Source organism: Silurus meridionalis, chromosome 23 (assembly GCF_014805685.1).
Source record: "Silurus meridionalis isolate SWU-2019-XX chromosome 23, ASM1480568v1, whole genome shotgun sequence".
Classification (NCBI taxonomy): Eukaryota; Metazoa; Chordata; class Actinopteri; order Siluriformes; family Siluridae; genus Silurus; species Silurus meridionalis.
In genome coordinates, this window is record NC_060906.1 from 23,972,675 (window position 1) to 24,000,084 (window position 27,410).

General features: G+C 40.5%; 1 protein-coding gene across 1 annotated transcript in view; it reads left to right on the forward strand.

The window, feature by feature from the left end:
• Positions 1-858: 858 nt before the first annotated feature.
• syndig1l (synapse differentiation inducing 1-like) overlaps positions 859-27,410 on the forward strand; it is a 38,452-nt gene continuing 11,900 nt past the window's right edge. The window contains 3 exon segments of the mRNA XM_046836254.1: positions 859-1,431; positions 14,772-14,986; positions 14,989-15,416. Coding sequence (XP_046692210.1) covers positions 14,911-14,986; positions 14,989-15,416 — 504 coding nt within the window. The 5' untranslated portion in view covers positions 859-1,431; positions 14,772-14,910.

Below are 27,410 nucleotides of genomic sequence, written 5' to 3' on the forward strand. Positions count from 1 at the left end.
GATGTCAGTGTTAGAGCATTAGTCATGAGTCACAGCAGAGTGGAGGAGATGATGACGTCATTCGAAGCCTGCTGAACTCAAAACAGATAAATAATATAAATAAAAGGCTGCAAAGCTCTGCCTTACAAACGTGTTCATGTTAAACACAAATACACACACACACACACACACACACACACACACACACACACAATAAATAAATACGTTTCAGCTTTTTTATTCTACAGTCACGTTTTGTCCTTCGCACTTCTCATTTATTCACTCACACCTTTATCCAGAACCCATGTGCACTCACAGCGTACAAATACAGGCAGCTCCAAAACTATTGGCACCCCTCCTATTCCTTTCCTTCTTTCTTTTTCTTCACTTTCTGTGCTCGCATTTCTCTTTCGTTTTCTTCGACACTACATTTTTGGCTTTTTCTTTGTGTCCTTCTTTCTTTCTTTGTTGCTGCACTTTTTTTCTACACTTTCTGTCCATCCATCGTTCGTTCTTTCTTTCTTTTTTTTTCTTTGCTGCTGCGCTTTTTTTTTTCTAACTCCACTTTTACACTTTCCTCCCTGTGCTTGTATTTATTTTTTGTACCCTTTTTGTCCTCCTTCTTTTTCTCGTCTTCAGACTTTTTCAGTTTTCCATCAGCGCCGCATTTTGTGTATTTTCTATCCTCCTGCAGCTTCTTTTCTTTCATGTCAGATTCGTTGAAGAAAAATAATAGATCGTTTTGGAATTGCACGACACACACACACACACACACACACACACACACACACACACACACACACACACACACACAGGCCACGCCCATCGCTGTAACTCTAATAGGTCAAAACTTTTAACACCAGAGCTCGTGCCATTTCCCTGAGTGTCCATGTCCTTCTTCCACTCCGATCTCTCATCTGATCTGATCTGATCGTGTCTGAGTGTGTAGGAGGCGAAATCATACATTCAGACGAGGTCCGATCATCCAATGAGCTGTGCAGAGCCGCACGCGCCGTCTGATCACGGGCTATTAACCGAGCTGCTGGGTGCTAGCGCGAGAGACACGCGCACACACACACACACACACACACTCTCCTCTCTCTCTCTCTCTCTCTCTCACACGCACACTCTCTCTCACACACGCGCACAAATGCGCGCACACACACGAACAGACACGGGTGCGCGCCGCACTGATAGGAGAACCGATCTTCATGAGAGTCTCCTGCAGAAGACTGAATACTAAACACACACACACACACACACACACACACATACACACACACAGGCAGCTGATCCTTCGCTTATAATGCGCTTCTTCTCCTTTTCCTTCTTGTTTTTCACCCGGAGTGGGAATAAATCTGATCCGTGAAGAACGGAGATGTTGAGTGAAGGTAATGATGGAGATGTGAAAATTCCACCATTCATCCGCGCTGAGATGATCCGAGCCTCAAGGTGAGCTTCTTTACACTTTCTGATAATGTATTCATTCATTTATTTATTCATCCATCCCTCCATCCCTCCATTCATTTATAAAAATCTGTTGCTTGTATCACTGATAGTTTCCTGTAGACTGAAGAACAGTCGCTGTGACTGTAATGAGTTTTTGTGCTCTGATTATTGACCTCCAGGAACTGCTTAAAGATCTGGAGATGATTTCACTTCTGCTGAGTTTCTATGCTCTTGGTCGTATAATCCTTTTTGAAATCCACGCTGTAGCTTGTGTGTGTGTGTGTGTGTGTGTGTGTGTGTGTGTGTGTGTGTGTGTGTGTGTGTTTAGAGAGAGATACTGTACCTGTAAGTTCTCATCCTTCCTGTAAATCTTTGATGCACCAAAAACAGATCTGGACTTCGAAATTCTAAAATGTTTCTCTCTCAGGTCAGGTGACATGTGTCAACAATTACAATCCCTCTTAACTACACAACATCACAACTACACATCACAATATAATTACACAACTTCACATTATAACTACACATCTACACAACATCACAACTTCACATCATAACTACACATCTACACAACATCACAACTTCACATCATAACTACACATCTACACAACATCACAACTTCACATCATAACTACACATCTACACAACATCACAACTGTATATCATAACTACACATCTACACATCACAACTTCACATCATAACTACATCACAACTACACATCTACACAACATCACAACTTCACATCATAACTACACATCTACACAACATCACAACTTCACATCATAACTACACATCTACAACATCACAACTTCACATCATAACTACACATCTACACAACATCACAACTTCACATCATAACTACACATCTACACAACATCACAACTTTATATCATAACTACACATCTACACAACATCACAACTTACATCATAACTACACATCTACACAACATCACAACTTCACATCATAACTACATCTACACAACATCACAACTTCACATCATAACTACACATCTACACAACATCACAACTGTATATCATAACTACACATCTACACAACACAACTTAACATCATAACTACACATCTACACAACTTCACATCATAACTACACATCTACACAACATCACAACTTCACATCATAACTACACATCTACACAACATCACAACTTTATATCATAACTACACATCTACAACAACACAACTTAACATCATAACTACACATCTATACAACAACACAACTTAACATCATAACTACACATCTACACAACATCACAACTTCACATCATAACTACACATCACAACTACACAACAACACAACTTCACATCATAACTACACATCTACACATAACTTCACATCACAACTACACATCTACAAAACAACACAACTTAACATCATAACTACACATCTATACAACAACACAACTTAACATCATAACTACACATCACAACTACATCTACAAAACAACACAACTTCACATCATAACTACACATCTACACAATATCACAACTTCACATCATAACTACACATCTACACATCTACACAACAACACAACAACATCATAACTACATCACAACTACACATCTACACAACACAACTTCACATCATAACTACACATCACAACTACACATCTACACAACATCACAACTTCACATCATAACTACACATCTACACATCTACACAACAACACAACTTCACAACACAACTTCACAACACAACTTCACATCACAACTACACAACAACACAACTTCACAACACAACTTCACATCATAACTACACATCATAACTACACAGCTACACAACATCACAACTTCACATCATAACTACACATCACAACTACACATCTCCACAACTACACATCTCCACAACTACACATCACGACATGACAACATACTTACTAATCACATCTTCAGATCATAACTACACAACATAAAACAACACCTACACAACTACACATAAGAACATCACAACAATTACACATCACAACGTATCATAAATACACACCACAACTACACATCTACACAACTATACATCACTACACATCATAACTACACAACTGCACATCTACACAACAACTACACCTTACAACATCACAGCATACCTACACAACATCATAACTACACAACATAACATCACAACTACACATCACATCACTACTACACAGCTACACAACTACCATCTACACATCACATCACAACTATACATTATCACAACTACACATCAGAACTTCACATCACAACTACACATCTACACAACATTACAACTTAGACATTGTAGTGTGTGTGTTTTCTGTATGTGTGTGTGTGTGTGTGTGTGTGTGTGTGTGTGTGTGAAAAAGAGTGAGAGAGAGAGAGAAAGAGAGAAAATGGCGTGTGTGTGTGTGTGTGTGTCTGTGAGAAAGAGAGAGAGAGAGAGAGAGAAAGGAGGAGAGTGTGTGTGTGTGTGTGTGTGGAGAGAGAGAGAGAGAGAGAGAGAGAGAGAGAGAGAGAGAGAGAGTGTGTGTGTGTGTGTGTGTGTGTGTGTGTGTGTGTGTGTGTGTGTGTGTGTGTGTGTGTGTGTGTGTGTGTGAAAGAGAGAGAGAGAGAGAGAGAGAGAGAGAAAGGAGTGAGTGTGTGTGTGTGTGTGTGTGTGTGTGTGTGTGTGTGTGTGTGAGAGAGAGAGAGAGAGAGAGAGAGAGAGAGAGAAAGGAGTGAGTGTGTGTGTGTGTGTGTGTGTGTGTGAAAGAGAGAGAGAGAGAGAGAGAGAGAGAGAGAGAGAAAGGAGTGAGTGTGTGTGTGTGTGTGTGTGTGTGTGTGTGTGTGTGAAAGAGAGAGAAAGAGAGAGAGAGAGAGAGAGAGAGAGAGAGAGAGAGAGAGAGAGAGAGAAACCCTGAGGAACCAGGTCATGTACAGAGTTATAGCTCAGGGTTCAAATGGATCACAAAAATGTAGAAAACCAGACGTTCTACCAGGAGGCTTCAAGTTCAAATACACACAAATTGTAACTAAAATGGGTAGAAATGACTAGACTGGCAACCTGCTGAAGTATAAGTGGAATAAAACCCATCTCGGAAATGAATTGTAACTAGAAATGGGTAGAAATGAGCACACTGGCAACCTGATATGGTATAAGAGTAATACAACACATCTAGGAAACGAATTGTAACTAGACATGGGTAGAAATGACTAGACTGGCAACCTAATGTTTTATAAGAGGAAAAAAAGCCACCTGTGAAAACGAATTATAACTTGAAATGGGTCAGAGCGCAGGATTAGACATGCATAAGGGCCTTGCTCAGGGGCCCAATAGTGGGAGCTTGACGATACTGGGGTTCGTATCCCTGACCTTCTGATCTGCAACCCAGAGCGAGACCCATTGAAATTTCGTTTTCACGAACATAAAGAGATTTTTTTTCCTTCGACGCCGGGCATTTGGGACACAGAGCTGTTTCCTGCGTTGGAATTATGCAGGCCGTGGCTCTGCGAGTCTCCTTCGCCTCTCCGCGGCACTAATGAAGCGTCGTAATCAATGAGCAGTGAAAACGTTTCTTGACACTTCTTTCTGCTCCAGTGTTCTGCAGCGTTAGCGAGACCGGAGAGATATCGACGCCCAAGCGTTCAATTATTCATTGTCCGAAGCAGAGGTTCCTCAACGATCCTTACGAACCCGATCAAATGTGACGGCTGAGTGACAGCAGAGACGAGGACTGAGGATGAGTCACGAAAACACCACGTCCTAATGCTCAGAGATGTGGCCCACAATCTCCGACAGTCTTTTCCTTCACATTTCATTAGGTCAGCTTTCTTTTTCTTTTTCACTGCAGGAAGCAGACGTCTGGAGCTCTGCTTTAACTTCTTTATTTATTTTACTTTTTTCTGATTTACTTGACATTTTCAGTGTTTTTCATCTGCATTGAAAAAACTATATTTTCTAATTCTGAAAATAATCAGTACAAGTAAAAGAAAACCAAAAATAGATGTAAAAAAAAAACAATATGGATTAAAGGCACATTGCAATGATAGGGTTGTGAAGGTCCTGAAGGTTATGAGTTCAAATCCCAGCCACACCAAGCTGCCACTCCTGGGCCCCTGAGCAAGGCCCTTTGAGGGTTAAACAGCTGGACCACAATATAGTTATAAAAGATATAGATATAATTATAGATTTTTCAGCCACACGTATATAATGTTTATATATTGACCAATTATGGGCAATAATTTAAGTGCAACAATAATAATAATTAATAATAATAATAATAATTTCATTATTTTTTGCATTATCTATTTTACTGAAATGCTACAAGTTTAATTTCAATTCATTTGTAACTTAATATGTATTTTTATTGACATTTTCATTTTTTTTTAAAACTCTCATCTTTATCAAAATTTTAATCTTATTAATCTTATCTTTATTAAAATTGAATAATGGAGCCATTTATAATAAACATGAAAAAATTATGCTTGATAAATTTTGATCAAAATAAACAAATCGTCCATTTTAGTTATTTTTTTAGATCATTTTAGTGACTCGGTTCTTTGAATTTCGTTCGACAAAATGTAAAAAATAAATTAAATAAATTTGTAATAATCAGATCCTCCAACACGTCTTCATACACCAACTTTAACTGTAGATCCAATAATGAAAATATCCCAGTGCAGTTAATTATAATACACAGAATGAGGAGTTTCACCTCTGACCTCCTCTGGTCCGTTCGTTATCATGTGACTCCCATAATTACAGTAACAATAATGTAAAGATCCGGACAAAAAAACAAAACAAACGATTGCATTGTGTAGCATCAAAGCGAGTCACATGACCAGAGGACTCCTGAGACGAACGACTCGATTCTGTTTTCTGTGGATAAACTATGGAGATTTTGCTTGTCGCTAGTAGAGAGGAGGACAAACGGAAAGCAGGCAAAAGGTAAACGGGACACTTGCGTCTTCCCCTATGAGATATTTTAAGTAAAAGTTTGTAGACTTTCAGACAATGTGTGTGGATTATAAAGAGTGAATGAAGAGTGTATGGATTTGACAGATTCTAATGAAACTTGGTTTCATTTATTTAAGTCAATTAAATATTCCGTATTTAATGATTTTTTTTTACACATTACCTACACACACACACACACACACTCTTGTTTCCATGTGGCTCCGCCCTCAATTTACAATTAACGATCCTTACTGACTTAATGAACAAATCGCTCAGTGAGTCGGCTGATTAGTCAAATATAAAAAAGCAATTTGTTTAATGTGATTACTTCTGAGAGCAAATCGCTTTCTGGGGAAACTCGTTATTTCTGATTCATTTAAAAATATATAATGGTTCAAAATGAACTAATCACAGGATTCTTCTGAAAGGAGACACTTACAGAACTGAATTTCTCAAAAGAATTAATATCAGTATGAGGCGGTACATGCCCCTCCCCCAGACCTTCAGTGGTGTCCTGTCTGAATCAATCCACCTCCTGATCCCATCATTATGACCCCCCATCTATAGAAATCATCAGTATTATAGAGAAGTGGAACAGAGCGCTGCAAAAAGCAAGAAACCAATGAACACAAATCAACACGTCTCCTTTCACTGGAGCCGCAACTGCACCACCCTCATACATCATCTCCAGCAGTGTTGGGGGTAACGCGTTACAAGTAAGGTGCGTTACGTAATAATATGACTTTTCTGGAGTAACGAGTAAAGTAGCGCGTTATTTTATAAATTTACACATTAATATCTGAGTTACTTTTTAAAAAAGTAATGTGAGTTACTTTTCAGTTAAATTATTTTGCATAAAAAAATAAATACTGAATTAAAATGAACGTAGTCACGTAGAATCACGCACTCATACGTGCGAGCCGCGGGAACAGAAGCTGGTCAGAAGCGGAGAAGGCAAACCAGAGCATTACATTACTGTGATGGAAGTGTTTTTATTATATTGAAATAGTGAAGGAGAAAGGAATAATGGTTAAGTGTAGATTATGTGTTGGTGAAAAGCTCTTGTCAACTGCAAAAAATACCACTTCAAAAAAAAAAACATCTGCATGCAAAGCACAGCACTACAGATGTGTGTGTGTGTGTGTGTGTGTGTGTGTGTGTGTGTATAATGTTGCATATATGGAAATGGAGACAGAAATATAGAAAACTTTTGCCAACTTTCCACCACTGCAGCTCTATGGACTGCTCAGAATAAAAGTTCTCCGTGGGAGACACATGTACGATGCCATCACAGCAGAGAAAGAGAGAGAGAGAGAGAGAGAGAGAGAGAGAGAGAGAGAGAGAGAGCAAATTCACAGCTCGTTTGCTCTTTGTGGGAAGATAAACTGCCACGGTCACTGATAAAAGCGCGAACTTTGTAAAAGCGTTCAGAATGTTTGAAGCTGAACATGTTTAAAATGTTTTTTAAATGTTTAAGAAATGTCTTTTGCCCTAATATAACTTCTTTCTTAATGACAATGATCTATATTACACCTGTTACACCTGTAAGGCGTGAAAGAGATACAAGTAACGCAAAAGTAACGCAAAAGTAATATAACGCACTACTTTCCATAAAAAGTAACTAAGTAACGTAATTAGTTATTTTTTGGGGAGTAACTCAATATTGTAATGCGTTACTTTTAAAAGTAACGTTGCTGGAGTCAGCAACTCAAAATCTGATTGGTTACAGCAACAGTTTCAAGCAACATGGATTTGAAGCTACTAAGAGCCCACAGTGCTGTTCATTTCTGATGGAAACATGTGACGTGAAGGCTGGAATCTGATTGGATAGAATTCGAGAAATGCGATGAAATTAATGACTATTGGGAATAATACACATTCATGGACAAAAATATATGAAAATGTAAGGCAGTGTTTCTGATTTGAGTTCCCTGGTGGTCTAGTGGTTAGGATGCGGCGCTCTCACCGCTGTAGCCCCCGGTCAGGGAACCAACCCCATCCATTAGGGTTGCACAAGCCTTAGTGCCGGTCCCAAGCCTGGATAAATGGGGAGGGTTGTGTTAGGAAGGGCATCCAGCGTAAAAACATGTGCCAAATCAAACATGCGGATGGTCCGCTGTGGCGCCCCCTAATGGGAGAAGCCGAAAGAAAGTTAGTGTTTCTGATTTGAGTTGTCCAGGTTATGATCATTCCCATGCAAAGTTTTTGTGGGCAAATCTCAGGTTATTTGGAGAAAATGTGGACTAATTTGGGTTCTGAGTATAAAATCTGAGACACACACTATAAAACACCGCCATACTCTCTTCATATCCCCCCCCCACACACACACACACACATTGTGGGAAAGACTACAAACGAAGTCTTTACATGAAAAGTTGCTCATAGGCGAAGACACAAGTGTCCAGATTACCATTAAGGGCTTTAACCACCAAACAAATCTTAATCAGTGGTAATATAAAAGCTCTCAGCAGAACCAGTCATTATTAATTAACACACACACACACACACACACACACACACACACACACACAGCTCTCTCAGACGGCTTAATAACTGCCTTCATGCAAAAAACGCACATCTAATTGTACAATTGTACCGCAGTGGTCAATTCCTGGCTCCCCGAAGTGTCACATGACTCCAGGAACGCTAAGAAGCAGAAAGTAATACTTTATTGTGTTTTATAATGAACTCGCTCTGTTTTTAAGGTCCTGGACTGGTCCAAATCCCAGCACTGAGCCACTGTTACACCCTGGAGCCAGATGTTTTATCTGAAATTGGCTCGCTAGTAGCTTGCTCGGAAATAAAAGAGTCTGAGAAATGAAAGGAAGGATAATAAACTGTGTATATAGAGAACTTCAGAGCGTGTGGTGATACGGTGTTTAAGGATTAGGGGATGCGTTGATACCGATATTGTGTGACGCAAATCTAGCATTAGACGTCAAGCTAATGAAGTTATAATGAAGAAATATCTGGCAACCCGTCAAATTCAAGTGTTCATTCCCATTCACAGATAAGAAGAAAGCAGATATAAGATGATTCAATCCGATGATTCTGGATATTAATTCGTTTTCTTTTTCATTTGGCAGCTGCTTTTTAAAAAAATATGCTTAAAATATAACTTTTCTTGCAATATGTCAAGGACTTTTCAAGAGCATGAGCGGAAATCGCTTGAAATAGGTTGAAAATGGTTAAAAATGTACATTGGGTTTCCTATCACCTTATAATGTGGAATTCTGATGCATTTGCCTCCCTTAAAGCTATTTTCACTTGCTAAGATCATTTTTGCACAGAGGTTACTGTTCTGCTAAACATAAAACCTAGCATGAGGAGTTTTGTTAGCAGCACAAAGCTACAGAGCTGAAGAAAACGTTCCTGATTGATTAATGCTAAGCAGATTTCTCATTTCAGATCCGATGGTCTGAATAAAATGGCAGTCGTCCCCCACCTCATACTGCTTTAGTGTCAGTAATCAGGCACCTTGTTCCTTTTTTTAGCGACACCATTTATAGAATACTTTCACCGTATTGTGCTGGAATAGGATTTCCTCAGATGGTTCATGGGAGGAAAATTGAGGCTCAACTACAGGTTTGAGAATTGGGAGTAATCACTCTGGGGGGAAATTGCATCCCAATATGCATCATTCTAGATCTTCCAGGACGAAAACAGAAAAGAAAGAAAGAAAAAAAACGTGGCAGGCCATCAGGGCCAGAAAAACCTTTTCTGCTGAACTAAACCATTACCAACCGATACCATTTTATTTAATTCATGTAACTTATATAAACACTGTATATCCTGCCTTTGCTGCTATTGAACTTCTGGTTCGACCTAAACTGCATTTCGTTGCCTTGTACTTGTACATGTGTAATGACAGTAAAGTTGAATCTAATCTAATCTAATCTAATCTTATCTAATCTAATCTAAACACTACCAGAATAACTGATTTACAGTAATGTGAAATAAATCTGTATTAAATTATTCCCGATAGTCTATTCTCTTCACTTCAGTGTTTCTTTTGCTTGTGCTGCTTCCAGGAGTATAAATTTATGTAGCTTTAAATACATGAGAATGAAGCCGTCACTGTAACCAATCAGATTTTGAGTTGACGAAACAAATAACGTCAGCATTTTCACGTCCTTTGATTGGATGGTCGGAGAGTGTCACCAGTCAGAGCTCGCAACCCGCATCTGTAGCAAAACCTTAATTCTATTCATGTGGATTTGATATTGACTTTTTTTTCCCCATAATAACTGACGGAAGAGAGGAAAGAAGAGAATTGCTTTTTTATGTACTTTTGGCTTTTCCTTCCTGTCGTATTTGCACAAAAACAATAAAAAAAATCATAAATGCACGAGTCATTTTAAGATGTATGTGGAGGTGCAGCTGTGGCTACAGTGAAAGGAGACGTGTTGAATTGTGTTCATTGGGTTTCTTGCTTTAGTGATTCATTCTCTCTGTTTAAGATCCTGTGTGTGATGCAGCGCTCTGTTCTACTGCACTTCTCTATAGCACTGATGATTTCTACAGACGTGGGTCATAATGACGGGATTAATAGGTGGATTGGTTTAGGTGGAACATCACTGAAGGCCTTGGGGGGGGGGAAACACGATCCAGGACTGGTCTCAAGTCATATAAAAGATTTCATCAATTGAATCATTGAAACTGATCTCAGTAGCATTGAGAATTAAAATCAAGGTTAGTTATAAAAAATATATATATAATTCTATAAATATATAAATAATTCTTTAGATCTACTAAAAAAAAACCCACTAAAAATCTTGTCCTTTCATCTACGTTGTTAATTCTGTCTGACTCTCTGAAGATCTCTTGGTTTGGGGACGAGGGCTCCATCTTGGCAGGTCTTTCTTTTTTTTTTTAGCTCCGAAAGACGGAAACTGTCTCTGCTGTGACCTGTAAAACACACGACACCACACTGAGCTTTTTTTTGTTGTTGCTTTATTTTCTGCTGCGGTTTTATTTCCACTCCTCAAAGACACTTACACACTATTTAAAAGTGACAACACAGAACACACTTATAAGAATCGGAACATCTCGTCACAGGACTAACAAAGCAGGGGGATTAAAGACATAATCGAACAACACGCTGTTTATTCTGCTCTCGTCCCCGGATACAATGAACCAAAGAAGAAAGGAGCATGTATGTTGTTTTTTTTTCTTCGCTCTTTTGTCTGTCATGCATCGGAGGCTATGAACAAAACGTTCACAGTGTAGCACTAAGACGAATTTTTATTCTGGAGGTAAACAGGACCGGGGCTGAGCCGAGCTGCCTGAGGAAACAAATTGGAGGAAATGATGGATCTGCAGTAGATGCTAAATACAGAATTCAGGTCAATACACTACAGGATTCAATGCAGTGAAAAGAGAAAATGAAAAGAAGCGGAGGGAAAAACATGGACGCACTCGGGTTCTGTACAAAGTGCCGTGACTCACGCTGAGAGTTCAATCAAAACTCATCGGTCTGCTCGAGGATGCAGGCTGTAGGTACGGGAAAAAAAGAAAAAACCCACTGTTATTAATTCCGAGTAGTGAAGCTCCGGAAGAGGCCTGTGTTTATACAAACTACCCGTGAATTCAAATAGTCAAAACACATTTCCCTTTATATACACGCATTAATCCCCTGGTCGATTGTGATTGGCTGGAAGGAGTTCAGGTGTAAGATCAGATGTACACACAGGTAGTTTGTGTTTCTCACTTGAACCAATTCTAAACACCTGTAACCATAGTAACATCCAGTTCTAGGTCCATGTGGGTTTTTTCTTCTGACCTTACTGACACCTGAGTTTTGCATGTGGTGGAACTTAAATGGTGAAGAGCTTTAGGCACAGGATGAATTTGAAGACCAACTGGAGAAGAAAACATTTGTCTATTTCTGAGTATCAGACCAGGATTTCACTCCAACAGCTTCATTATGAGTAGAGATGCATCACAGATTCATAGCTAGTTATTAAATCTCATGTATATAAATGTAATCTGGCACTACTTTATCTCTGGGTGTGATTGGGAGCAGCAGATTTCTAGCTGTAACTAAAACGCGTAAAGAAAACAAAGCGTTCTTTGGATCCATTCAGTCAGTTTCGCTCTGCAAACATCAATAACAGTGACCCTGGTATAAGGTGTGAGGACTTACACCATTCTAACGCTTCACCTCGTGATGTTCGTGCACCAACATCCTGTAACACACATTCAGCCGCAGATTATTAGCATTACCTCGTAATGCTAACGTATCGAGTTCTACAGCAATCTTTACAGAACCAAAGCTGATTTGAGAACATTGAAGAAAATCAGCTGGGACATGATCATCGTAGTCCAACAACAATATTGGTAGCAACAAATATTGGTGCATTAGATACGGGTCTGTAACGATTTGATTTATTTCAATATAATTATCAGTAGATGTTCTATACTTTTATTATTTGTGTTTATATTATTTATTATTTCTCTCAGCAACGCTGAATATGGCGCATCACATCACTATGGCGACGGAGGCGTGTCCTGAGAGTCACATAGAATACAGATTAACATGGCAGAGGTAGAGCTGTAACTTCCTGCACACACAACAGGAAAAGAACATCTGGGTTTATTTGCATTACAAAAGGCATGTGTGTGTGTGTGTGAGACATGAGTTAGAAGTCAGAAGTCACTTAAGTAAATTGACAATTTGCTGTCAGTCTGAACCAAAGAAATAAAACATTCTGTACCATGTTGCGGAGAATCCGATTATTCCATTGAGCTGAAGCGAATGGAAATCGGATCGCACTCCGTCCTAACAGGGAGGAATCGTATCGCATAGTATTTGTAGCTGCTTCATACGTATCTTTAAAGTGTTGTATTTCCTTCTTATGCATCTTTAAAGTAAACAAATTTTTTGCCTATTTTCTGGAAGGGGTGCCAATAATTTTGCACTTATCTGTATTTTAAGTAAACAAATAATGAAGGAAGAGTGGGAATTTTTTTATTATTATTGTTATTATTTGTTCATTGAAGAAATGAAAAAAAAATTCGGCGTGTAGAAATCGAGCTCCAGACAATAATTGAGAAGCGCGGCGCAGGCCGGCGAACGCGGTACGAACGTCGGCGTGCTCAATAATTACCTGTCATTTAGATTTTTTCCCCCTTTTTCCTTCCTGTTTGATTTGTGCAAAGCCGAACAAACCTTTCGAGATCAGTTAAAGCGGCGAGATGAAGTTTTAACAGCTGGCTCTGGTGTTTAATTAAGACGTCCTCCCTCGCAATTTCCCCGCGTCTACAGCAGGGTTGTTATCAGTGATTCGGTTCCCAGACACAGAAGTGAATTTAATTGAAATCTGGCTGAAGAACAGAGTATTCCTGATGTGTGGAGATGTTGGGAGTGAAGCCGGGGCGCTGTGTGATGAATCTGATTAAGTAACGTCAGAATTGCTGTCAGCGTTGGTGCAGATGATAAAAAAATAAAGTAAAATAAAATAATAATGCTTTCCTTCGGGTTTGAAAAGTGGTTTGATGAACGGTTTCAGAAGGTTTAATGTTTGTTGTGCAGCGAGATGGAATTGACATCGGGCTTCGATCTGCTCACTAACACCTCCATGCCAAGGAATTAAAATTTTTTCTCTTTATATCACAATTGCATTTTTGCGTTTCCCAAACATCTGTATTTCATCCTGTCACTTCCATGATGTTGTGGAACCTCAGAGGGTTCAGTTCCTGCTTTTACTTACATTAGAGCAGCTCCATTATATGGACAAAAGTATTGGACACCTGAACTATCCAGCCATATGTAGAACTTCCACAAATTGTTCAAGTCAAACAATGGTATCGGACATCTTTGGATACATGAAAATGAAATTTCGCCTTCACTTGAACTAGAAGGTCCAAACCTGTTCCAGCAATGTGCACAAAGCCAGCTCCTTGAAGATGTGCAATTGATTGGTTGGAAGGCTGTGAAAGATCTCCTGCTATAGAACTCAAAGACTTTTGGGATGAATGTGAATGCTGACTGCACCCAAGACCTCCTCAACTCACTTTACCTTTCTGACTTTACTAACACCCTTGTGTCTGAATGAATTATCAGAGATCTCCACAACCTCTGGTGGAAAATCTTCCCAGAAGAGTGGAAGTTATTATAACTGCAAATGAAGAATAAATGAGGTACATACCAATCTTAAGGTCAGGTGTCCACCAACTTTTGTCCATATACTGTATTAAAGCTGAACTGTTAATTTGTCCACTTGGAAAAATGTTCGAATTTCCCTTCAGGGAATTTGGTATGCATTCCGACGCTTTCAGAGCAGAACTTTCTGTCTGCGTCGTGACAAAGATACTGTAGCAGGGTGTACTTTCTCCTCCTCGTCTGTCCTGGCTACAGTCAGCTCTTATTAAAAGTTTATACTGCAAGTGTTCAATAACCCATTTCTTCCTCTCGTTCTTTCTCTCGCTTCCTGCAGCTCATGGCCTGTTGAACACCATTAACCCCTGGTCAACAGTTTAATTTTATCCTCCCAAACCCTCCCCTCCCCTCACCTCCTTAAACCTCGAGTGTGAACCAGAAGGGCACGAGAGCACATCCTTGTGGAACGGTTGACAATGGAAAGCCTGAGTGAGCTGCAGAACCCTCTGCTGGACAAGAACAGCAAACACATGGTCAAAGCCGACTACGGCTACAGAGCGACTTCCCCAGCAGCCAGTACCAGGAGAACATCATTAATTACTTTGTGACCAGCAGCGGAGGCAGAGGCGGAGGAGGAGGTGGACGAGGAATGGAAGTCGGAGTCGGTGGAGGAGGGCAGGTCGGGGTCTCGGCGGCGAACGGTAAGGCTAAAGCGCAGCTCCTAGACGCCACTTCTCTTCACCTGGCAGTTGAGGCTTTTTACAAGCCCAACTTCATCCTGTACAAGGACGAGATCGGCATCAAGGCCAAGGACTACAAAAGCGAGTGCTGCGAGACCACCTTCACTGAAAAGAAAGAGAAGGAGGCGTGCGTCGAGACCCCCGGCGCTGAAGATCCACAGGCTAAACTCCTGGATGAAAATGAGGTAAAGATCCAGACGGTGTCCTATGAAGTCGAGGAGGAGGAATACGTCGAGTACGAGGTAAAAAAACTTTTTCAAAAAGGGTTCCGGTTCATAAGCATAAGTTATCATGAATGCATGAGTGACATCACAACACGCCCAGGAGCTTCAAGTATAACAGGGGCAAGTCAGTCGGGAATGTATCTCGGTAAAACAGAGGCACGGGTCAGGGGTTCTGCAGGTTTCACAAAGTCAAAGGTGAAACTTTTTATGACCATTTTATAAAATTTATATGATTACCTCAAACACACACACGCACACAAATACATTGTTAGCAACTGGCCTTAAATCCATATTAGTCAAGACAAGTATCGCTAAACTTGCACTTCCCCTGAGCTTAAATCTGCTGTACGTCTGTGGTGCAACCCTAGAGAGAGTCACCATAACAGAAAGCTGATTGGCTGTTGCATGTTGGTCTCATTTGTAGTTATAATACAGTGAATTATATTCGGACCACATTAAAGAATGAACAAACAACACATGAGCATTAGAACGAGCATTAGAGGTAGCGTTACATGAACTTGAACAGCGAATTTTTAAAGATTTTAAAATTGTAGACTTTTTAAAACTACGCAGAAACCCTGCACAGAACATCTGCATATCGTCCGTCTGCGGATGAACTGTCGCTCCGCCGCCTGGGTCTCGCAGCATGAATCGAATAAGTGCTTCTAATTATCTTCATTACAGCAATTCACTTTCCCAACATCACACACATCTTCAGGTGTTCAAGAATAGCCTACACACACATGCTATTCCAGGTACCGTGATTTCTGTCACATACAGTACGTTCTACCTGCTTCTGGATCGTGTTGAATAATAAAAGCGAAGAGCAGCTTGTCAGCATTTTCATATGATTTCTCAAAGGGGAGCTCGGACTTACCACGCTTTCATTAGAACGTGAGACGATTCAAAGCAGCAGCTTGCACATTCAGGCTTTGCTTGTTGGAAATCTAACGGGAGCTAATGAGAAAATATGTTCACGGCTACTTTACGTCTGTAGGACCATGTGGTTGGAGGCAAGTGCACAGTCTGAGAGACGGAGGGTCAGGAGGTAGACTTCAGAACGCTTATGGCTTGCAGAACATGTGAAGTCTCATCTAACAGTCTGAAATGAAGATTTAAGGAAACAGTGTTTTTAATGATTGCTTTCTAAAGATCGTGAGCATGAAATTCGGAAAGTGTTCGATTTGAAACCTTGTGTGGTCGATCTATTCAATGTCAACGTTTTTTTGTGATGCTTCTACAACCGCTGGAAAATTTTGTGAGCACCTGGCTACCTTTTAAATAAGAGAGGAAAAGAGAGGGCGGGGCTTGATTGAATTAATACCAAGAAATGTCAACATCTGTCAATCATTGCATGTTGGCTGGTAGGGAGGTGGTAGCTTAGTGGTTAAGGCATAGGACTTTGGTTCTGAAGGTCGTGTGTTCCAATCTGCCACTATTGGCGCTTGAGCGAGGCCTTTAAACATATAGTTGCTCGTTGTATAAATGTAAGTCGCTTAGGATTAGAGCTTTTTTCCAAATGCCATCAATGAAAATGTAAAAGGTTCATCTGCATTCAAGATCCGTTCGTTTGTAATGTATGTTACAGCAAAATAAAACGAGAAAATAGAACTCAATTATAATCAATTCAGAAAAAAAAACAAGGGATATAATGCTAAAGCTACATTTAAATAAACAATTCACTGTGACAAAATGACTTGAGAGCATTCATGTTTAACAAAAACTGGTAACCGGCAGCATGAGTCTTAGCTACGCAACGTCTGACAGCATGTGATAAATGAAAACAAGCGCATGTGATCCAGTTACTGGTGTGTTGTTGAAGTGGTATGCTAGTTTTGTGCTAGTAAAAGCTACTATGTCAATGCCTGCTGGTGACTTTGAAGAATGGGAACTGGTGAGTAGCGGCGTGTGATTTTAGCATTTAAAATGCAAGTGAACAGAAACGAGCACAGAGCCCACACTAATAAGTTTTCGCTTGAAAAATGCATTTCTTATCTCTTTGTTTTTGTCTTCCGTCCAGAGTGAGACTGCGTTTTTTTAGTCAATAAAAAAGCAGCTTTTTGAAAATGCTCTCTATGTGGAGTGAAATTTGAAAGCCCAGACGGAATGAGCTAAAAAAATTACAATAGACATCTACTGAGGAAAAAACATGCAGAAAATATCTATCTATCTATCTATCTATCTATCTATCTATCTGTCTATCTGTCTGTCTGTCTGTCTGTCTGTCTGTCTGTCTGTCTGTCTGTCTGTCTGTCTGTACTAACACCCTTGTGGCTGAATGAATCTCCATAAATCTCCACAAAAATCTAGTGGAACATCTGGGAATTCTGGACCTTATTATAACAGCGAATATGATAAAAATGACTAATAATGTTTTCCTGCTGGTGAAGTGAAGCTCTAACCTTCTAACACCAAGGTCGAGATATTAAAATTTTTACAGCAAATCTCGGTTGCTAGCATGCTAATTAGTCGTGTGTGATTAGCCTCATTAACTTGATGCTTCTGTTGCCTCCACTGTATGACGACCTGGTGATAAAGCGCGTGACACGTCTCTCTGCATGTCTCAGAAGGTGTGATGCGTTATTTCAAGCCATGACTCGAGGAATTGTGGATTTATCACTTCAGCCTCAGCAACAGCAGATCTAAGAAAAGGTCTAAGAAAAGTCAAGAGCTTTGCTGATAGGCTCCTCAGCTACAGTGTAAAAGACATGATGAAGAAAAGCATTGATGAACTGGATATGGTCTGAAAGTCTTTATCAATTTTCCACTCTTCTGGGAAGATGTTCCACTAGATTTTTGTGAAGATTCAATCAGCCACAAGGGTGTTAGTAAACTCAGGTACTGATGAAGGTGATGTGAAGCCTGGTCAAGTGCTTTGTGCACAGGGTTTGCATTGTCATGCTGGAACATCTCCTAGTTTGCATCTCCTAGTTCAAGTGAAGACACAACTCCTTGCTGCATTCAAAGACGTCTTATAAAATGGTGTGCCTCCAAATTTGTGGAAACTATTTAGAGAAGAACCACATGCAGACTGGAACAAACAGGTGTCCCAATACTTTTGTCAATTTTGTGTATCTTGGTCACAGACTAGGAATAAAATCAGGAGGATATCTAAGGGAGGTTTGCTCTACTTCCCAGATACCAGAATAGAGAACAAGGATAGTGGTGGCTCAACAGTTAAGATTCTGGATTACTAATCAGAAGGTCAGGGGTTCAAGATCTAGCACCACCAAGCTGCCACTTTTGGGCTCTTGTGCAAGTTCCTTGATCTTGCCCCATGACCCCAGCATCCTAATGAGCTGGGATATGTGAGGAAAAGATTATTCTTGCAAAATATATATATTTAACAAATGAAAGATGATTGTTGAGAAGAAATTGCCTTCAGTATATTTTAGCAAGCCCTGGTAACTCCTGAAATGGAGTCTGAAACTACTCTTGATGAAGCATCTGAAAGAACTGATTAGCATAAGTCCACACAACTTTACAGAATGAACAATCAGACATTTCAGACCTTTTCGAGGTATATGAGATGGATATGTAGCATGGTCCTGTCAGGGACGGACAAATCACACACGAGGGAAATGCAAAACAAATTCTACTTATAGAGACAGAACTTTCTAAAGACACCCAGAATTATTACACATAATGCAACTGTAGCTGTTAGACTTCCATATTCAGTCCAATTTTGACTGAAAATCTAGAGACTAATCCCCAATCCTCAGTTTAATGAATATCAGAGCTAACATTACCTTAACAGCTATACATGCAATCTCACTCCATTAAAAAAAGAATCTAAAGTTATGGTTAGATAGCAAAGCATCTGAAGTCCCCATTTCAGTGTCACAAAAACAGATTCTTCACCTTTAATACCGGAAAGCCAAGATCTGAACTTTCTCTCAGACAGAACGAGCTGAACAATGAAAATCGACATCTTCTGAGGAAAAAAACTTGGAGAAACTTAAGGAGTTTGTCGAGTGATGATGGATTCTCACATCTATCTATCTATCTATCTATCTATCTATCTATCTATCTATCTATCTATCTATCTATCTATCTATCTATCTATCTATCTATCCATCTATCCATCCATCCATCCATCCATCCATCCATCCATCCATCCATCCATCGTTTTCCCCAAACTTGAAGGTACACAATTGTATAGGACGCCTTTGGAGCATGAGGTTCTGACTTCACTTGAACTGGGAGACCCAAAACCCACCTTACCTACATCAGTACCTGACTCTTCACAAATCACTAAATCTAGTGGAACATCTTCCCAGAAGAATGGAGATTTTTAAATCAGCAAATGGAGAATAAATGTGGAACCAGATGTTCAAAGACACACTGGTCACGGAACAAATGGCTCTGTTTGGATCACTTTAATCAAAATGTTTGCCCCGAGGCCTTCAGTGATGTCCTGCCTGAATCAATCCACCTCTTAATCCCATCATTATGTCGCCACGTCTGTAGAAAGCATCAGTATTATAGAGAAGTGCAGTAGAACAGAGCACTGCATCACACACAGGATCTCATACAGTCAACACGTCTCCTTTCACTGGAGCCACAGCTGCACCTCTACATACATCATCTCCAGCAAAAGCACCGATATTCACCTATATATTCCTTGTGTTTTTTTCGTGGGTTACGGTTTTCCTGTGGATTTGAAATGAAGGCAAATTATGTGTTTTTGTGCAAATAGTACAGAAAAGAAAACACAAACTGTTTTGGTGATTTCTCTCACCATGTCCAGCTTTTCTTAAAAAATGTCCTTGTAAGTGTTCCTCTTCTGTCAGTCATGTGACTAGTGACACCTTCTGACCATCCAATCAAAGGACGTGAAAATGCAATGTTATTGGGTGCCTGCTAAAGGGCCCCGGAGTAGGCAACTCAAAATCTGATTGGTTACAGCAACAGGACTTATGGCAAATAGATTCCTTTGACTTCGCCACCATGTGATGTGACAGCTGAAATCTGATTGGATAGAATCTTCAACCTAAACTATTGGGAATAATTTAGTGCATATTTATGGACAAAAATATATTGAAATGTAAGTCAGTGATTCTGATAGTGTTTTGGGACTTGTTGACCCTGATGGCCTTCCAGTTCAGCAACGTGAGTGATTTTAGTCATTTCAGTGTGGACAGAAAACGTCATTTTCAGATTTATCAGGATGAATGTGGGCGTGGCCTAAGGCGAATGTACACAAAAGTATATCTTTGCTCTAAGACTTTATGCATTTTTGTGTGTGTGTGTGTGTGTGTTTCACTGAAGCTCTTCCCACTGCTCTGATTCTAATCCCCACCTCCGCCCATCTCAATGTATCACATCTGAGTCAGAGCTTACAGCTGCTCTTCTTTCTATCCTTCTTTTCTTCTTTCCTTCCTGAAAACCTTCTCTTTCTCTCTCTCTCTTTCTTTCTCACTCTCTCTCTCTCCCCCTCTCCATATACTAGGAAGAAGACACTAATGGCCCTTGTGTTTTTCGATATCACCGAAGTCACTTTTCACCTCTTCAACCCCATTTTAAAGCTTTTTAAGATCTACTCTCTGCTCACCTTTTCTTCTCCTCAGAGAGCAAGCTGAAAAACAGAATTCTGTAGAAAAGGATGGAAAAAGAAAATAGAAAAAAAAAAAAAAACCCTGCCGCCTTTTCCTTTCATCTCCTGCAGTTTATTAGCCTAAGCTAAATTGTGCCGTTCTGAGGAACTCTTTACAGGCGGCGCGGTAATGCTAAGAAGGAGATGGTAATGGTGATGAAGATGATGGTAATGATGATGATGATGATCGTTCTCGTCACTCATCCTTAGGAGGAAATGGGTGTTATTTTGCCCGCCGCTGCTCATCACTGATGCGAGAACCTGCTGTTTTTTTTTTTTTTTTTTTGAGGTTATTTTGTGTAATCATGATCACACACTAACTCTTATCACATGATCACAAGAACCTTTGCTTTGATCGGACGCATCTCACGATTATTTTATCTAATTTGAGCGTTTTCAAAGATAAAACATTGACACACGCAACCAGGAACCGAAGTTTTTCAGCTCGACGCTCTGCTAGCTTGACACTATATAGAGCAAAAGTTTGTGGACACCATAGGATTGCTCTGGGAAGATGTTCCACTAGATTTTATGGGGATTTTTAGAGTTTCGTTCATCCACAAGGGGGTTGATGTAGGTGAGATGTTCAGTAGCATTTGAGGTCACGAGGTGGAAGGTTTTCTCATGATAAAATGGAAAAATCAGTCATTAGTACACTATATAGGCAAAAGTATTGGGACAGCTGACTAGGAGATCCAAACCTGCTCCATGAAGATCTACTTTCTATAAATTGGAAAATGTCCTGCTATAAACCCAATTGAACACCTTCAGGATGAAAGTGAATGCTGACTGCACCCCAGGAACCTCCTCACCTCCATCAGTACCTGACTTTACTGAATGAACAAAAATCTCCATTAAAATCAAGAACATCTTCGCAGAAGAGTGGAGGGTCTTATAACAGCAAACGAGGACTAAATGTGAAATGGGATGGAATGAGTTATCAATCTTATGCTCAGGTGTCTACAAACGTTTGTCTATACAGTAGACTGTACGTGGCTTTCTAGGGCTTCTGATTAATGCACAGATTATATTCTGTCCATAAAATCAATCCAGTGCTGGTTTTAAGTCTAAATATAAATGGATGTTTGTGTATCTAATTACCCAAAGCACAGGAAATCGACTGCGCCTTTTTTACGCTCGGATGGAAATAATCAGTGGCTCATACAGGCTGTCATTCTGGATCATCATAATCTACATCGAAAATCGTTACAGCTACATGCAGATTGATGTTCGTGCTCGGCAAAATAAAGAAATAAATAAGTAGATCTCCAGCGCCAAGCGATCAATTAGTTTCTAACCATCTACGGCCTGGAGAAATCCATCAGCTCCGAGCTAACCCATTCTTAATCTCATTAAGGGTTTATTGCAAGCACAGCACTCAGGTGATGGAGGACTGTTTACACACACACACACACACACACACACACATATAAGATAAACAAAAGCAGGCTGCTATAGATTTTGAGGGAAATTAATTTTCAGTAAGGTGATGAATATGTTAGGAACAGGCAACGCTTCTGGAACAAACGAATCTCTGTGGAAATTACATTTACATCTATATCATAGATCAGTATGTTAACTTGTTGAATTCATCTAGATGAAGCTAACGAGGCTGTAGGTGGAAAAACGAATGGCAGATTTAATGGCTGGAAAGGAAGTGAGTTGAGAGCAGGGTTGGGAGCAGTGCAGGGGGGGTTTTTACCAACATGGCTGCTGGGCTGAAATCTGTCATTTATTTATCTATATTATATATGTATTTTTGTTATTTGCTCAATTAATAAATTAAAAATTTATTTCGAATTCAGTAAAGCTGCTTTTCAGCAATGTGAAGATGTCAGTGAGTTTTTTCAAATTTAATTCAGTCGAATCAAGTTGAATTGAATCGAATCGAATCCCGAAAAGACCTTTGACCTGATCATGAACATACGGCTGAGTTCCACTGATGTCTTTATAATGTAGATGAAAATGCTGTAAGAAGCATGTCGTCTACCATCCACAAAGATGTTAGAGATCACATGAATTTTTCAGTTTACTTGTATATGCCTTGTCGCCTTTTCGTCGCTCGTTGGGTTCCTTTGCATTCAGCTCAGGATTGAACAACTGCACCTTCAATTATCAGAGATGCTACCCCTACTGACTGATTTCATTATGAGAAAATCCGTGCGAGTCAATCCGCCTGCCTGTTTGTGTGTCGGCATTCCTCTCGGCTCCGTCTGACTCGAATGTTTTGCCGTCTGGCACCTCGATTATCCCCTCGCTGATCGAGACTCCCGACGGAGGTCCGGAGAGCTGCAGGTCTGCAGCGTAAATCAGGCGTATTAAACCTTAGCGAGTGGGTGTTTTTATGTCCGTCTGGCATGCGCCCAGAATTAATCAACCCTCGGAGGAATCACCTGCTTCAGAGGGCCTGGTGGGGCATAACTTAACACAACCTTTATCCTTCTACACCCCCTACCCTCATGTCAGTAATCTGTGAGGCGAGTGGCCCCGAGCTCGCTCACCTCGACTCACCCAGAGCTATCGCAAACTCGGAATCGAAAGGCATTAAAAATGTATGGCGGCACTTTTCTGTAGCCACCAATCCCCAGTGCGCCGCTCAGCTCCTAACGCCGCTGCTCATGCGGTCACTTGCTCCTTTGTTGGAATATAATTGGCTCTCACCTGGCAGCTCTGTCCACTCATTTCTCCATCCGTCTCCGCGTAGACCACCTCATTCGCTTTCCAACCAAAACATTCATTTCCATTTGTCCTGGCGGACCGTTTGTTTACGGATGTGTCGGGGGAAGGAGCTGAATAAATTCCTCTCGCTGTGTTTGTCCAAAGCTGGGAGACTGCATAAAAATGTTTAGGATGCAGTTCAGACCAAAAAGGTTTCACGAAGCAGCTAATTAATGCTATTGTGGAGATTCAATTTTCTCAGCTCAAGAGGACACTCAGGCCAAACCCCATCTACACGACACTGACATAATTAGTGTGAAAGAGCAGGAACTGATCACCTTGAAATGAAATAAAGTAATGTAGAGATGGATTAGAAAACCAGGACAGAGCGAGAAGAAGGATTTGCACGGGGGAGAACTGATTTGCGAGTGGTAGGAGCTCAGGAGGAAATTTGGCAACATAAATTACTCACTCGCTCTCCTGTGGCTCCGCTCGCCCTGATCTGGCCAAACCCTTCATTAATCTGCTCGGACGTGTCATGGGCCCCGGAAGTGACGGGTCACTCCGAGGTTTAAAAAAAAAGGCAGGAAGCGTGCACCAAGCATAGTTTATTAGGCTAAGTGATCCCAGGCTTAGAATAGAGACATTAAAAAGAAAAATATCAATATCAGGTCGTATGAATAAAATATTGGTTGTCATGGTGATAACAGGACTGATGCTAAGGCTTAGCGTTGCTGCTGACATTCATAATACAGTAATCCCCCGTTTATCGCGGTGTTTACGTTCCAAAGCCGCCCGCGATTAACGAAAAACCGCGATAAACGGACACCGCCCCAAAAAATTTATTTTATGTATACAGTACTTTACTGTATTAACATTTTACTTCATTTTATAATTAATAATAATATTTTTATTAATAAATTTCATTATTTTAACATAAAAACATTTCCCTATAATTGTTTTGGTCTATGGTGCTCTCCACGAGAGACCTGGAAAATCAGCTAAACTAATTAGCTATGTGGCAAATGTGATTCCGCAGTAAACTGGGGCGCCAGATTCGAACCGCGGTAAAACGGTGGATTACTGTATCTTCTTTCTTCATCATGGCAACCAAGTAGTTTGATTGGATGTAGTTCAAGGAAAGCTACATAACAGAACACAGAGCTACATAACAGGACACTGAGCTACATAACAGAACACAGAGCTCCATAACAGAACACAGAGCTACATACAGAACACAGAGCTACACACAGAACACAGAGCTACATACACAACACACAGAACACACAGAACACAGAGCTACACACAGAACACAGAGCTCCATAACAGAACACAGAGCTACACACACAACACAGAGCTACATACAGAACACAGAGCTACATACAGAACACAGAGCTACATACAGAACACAGAGCTACACACAGAACACAGAGCTCCATAACAGAACACAGAGCTACACACAGAACACAGAGCTACATACAGAACACAGAGCTCCATAACAGAACACAGAGCTACACACAGAACACAGAGCTACATAACAGAACACAGAGCTACACACAGAACACAGAGCTACATACAGAACACAGAGCTCCATAACAGAACACAGAGCTACATACAGAACACAGAGCTACACACAGAACACAGAGCTCCATAACAGAACACAGAGCTACATACAGAACACAGAGCTACACACAGAACACAGAGCTACATACACAACACAGAGCTACATACAGAACACAGAGCTACACACAGAACACAGAGCTACATACACAACACAGAGCTACATACAGAACACAGAGCTACACACAGAACACAGAGCTACACACAGAAAACAGAGCTACATAACAGAACACAGAGCTACATACAGGACACAGAGCTACATACAGGACACAGAGATACATTCACAACACAGAGCTACATTCACAACACAGAGCTACATAACAAGACACAGAGCTACATACAGAACACAGAGCTACATACAGAACACAGCGCTACATACCATACAGTAAACCTGTATAATGCGTCATACTGTAAAATGTCCAAAAGAGAAAACAATAAACAACAGTGAACTTGTAAACATAAACACAATGTTGTGCAAAAACAGCAACATCGAAAAACGCAGAACAGCATGTAAACCGTATAATATGATTAGAATATAAATATGAGTGGTGCTGAAGACATTGTGTTTATGAATTAAATAGAGTATTGAGTGTGTATTTGAGTTCAGGTTGTACAGTTCAGGAACACACAGCTGAGTGTGTGTGTGAGTTTTTACACTTCAGTTCTGTGTGTTGAGGAACCTGATTGCTTGAGGGAAAGAACTGTTGCACAGTCTGGATGTGAGGCTCGAATGCTTTGAAACCTCTTTCCTGATGGTAGGAGAGTGTGTGTCAGGGGTGTGTGTTAGAGGTGTGTGGGGTCGTCTGCAATACTGTTGGCTTTGCGGATGCAGCGTGTGCATCCCAGAGGTCCTTAGGGAAACAAGAGAGGGTATTAACCTATCTCTGAGGGCATCGGGGAACAAGAGAGGGTTTCAACTTATTTCAGAGGGTATCAGGGAACAAGAGAGGGTATCAACCTATCTCTGAGGGCATCAGGAAACAAGCGAGGGTATCAACCTATCTCAAAGGGTATTAGGAAACAAGAGAGGGTATCAACCTTTCTCAGAGGGTATCAGGGAACAAGAGAGGGTATCAACCGATCTTTGAGGGCATCAGGGAACAAGAGAGGGTATCAACCTATCTCAGAGGGTATCAGGGAACAAGAGAGGGTATCAACCGATCTTTGAGGGCATCAGGGAACAAGAGAGGGTATCAACCTATCTCTGAGGGCATCAGGGAACAAGAGAGGGTATCAACCTATCTCAAAGGGTATTAGGGAACAAGGGAGGGAATCAACCCATCTCAGAGGGTATCAGGGAACAAGAGAGGGTATCAACTTTCCTCACAGGGCCTCGTGAAAAAAGGGTAGGTACCAAGCTATGTCAGGGGCCTCAGGAAACAAGAGAAGGTACCAACAAATCTTAGGGGCCTTGGTAAAAATAAAGGGTACCAACCTATCTCAGAGGGCCTTGGGGAACAAGAGAGGGTACCAACCTATTACAGAGGGGCCTCAGGGAACAAAGAGAGGGTACAAACTAAAATCAGGGCACAATTACACACAATTTGGTAGCCTTTAGCACATGTCTTTAAACCTATGGAGGAAACCAGAATACTCAGGGGAAGCACTAAATGAACAGAGGCATGAGGCATGATTTTAACCTCCAACCCTGGAACTGCAAAGCAAATGTGCTACCTTTTATTTTTAGTCAGGGTGAAAACAGTTTTGTTTGATGAGTATAATACATATAGTCTCCAGCAATGAGTGTACAGTTAATTTGGATATCGAGCTAACTAAAAGTAATGGCACCCATTCCAGACACAGAGGGGAATTTGAAATGGTGGACAAGTTAAGCCGAGGGTGCTGTAAAACAACTACAGGCTGTTTGGTGAGCATATTGTACCTACAGGAAGTTGTTTCTGATATTAGGAGAGGTTTCTAAATCTGGTGCCAACATCTAAAATCAACCCAATTAATATCACACACCATATCATATGTACTCATACTGTACTTTAACTTGACACTTTATTAGGAACGCATCATGTAGCAGTAGCAACAATGCACATTGATGTGAAATCAGGGCAGGAGCTTCAGTTACTGCTCACATCAAACAGCAGAATGGAGGAAATGTTAGATCTCTGTCGCTTTGTTGTTACTGC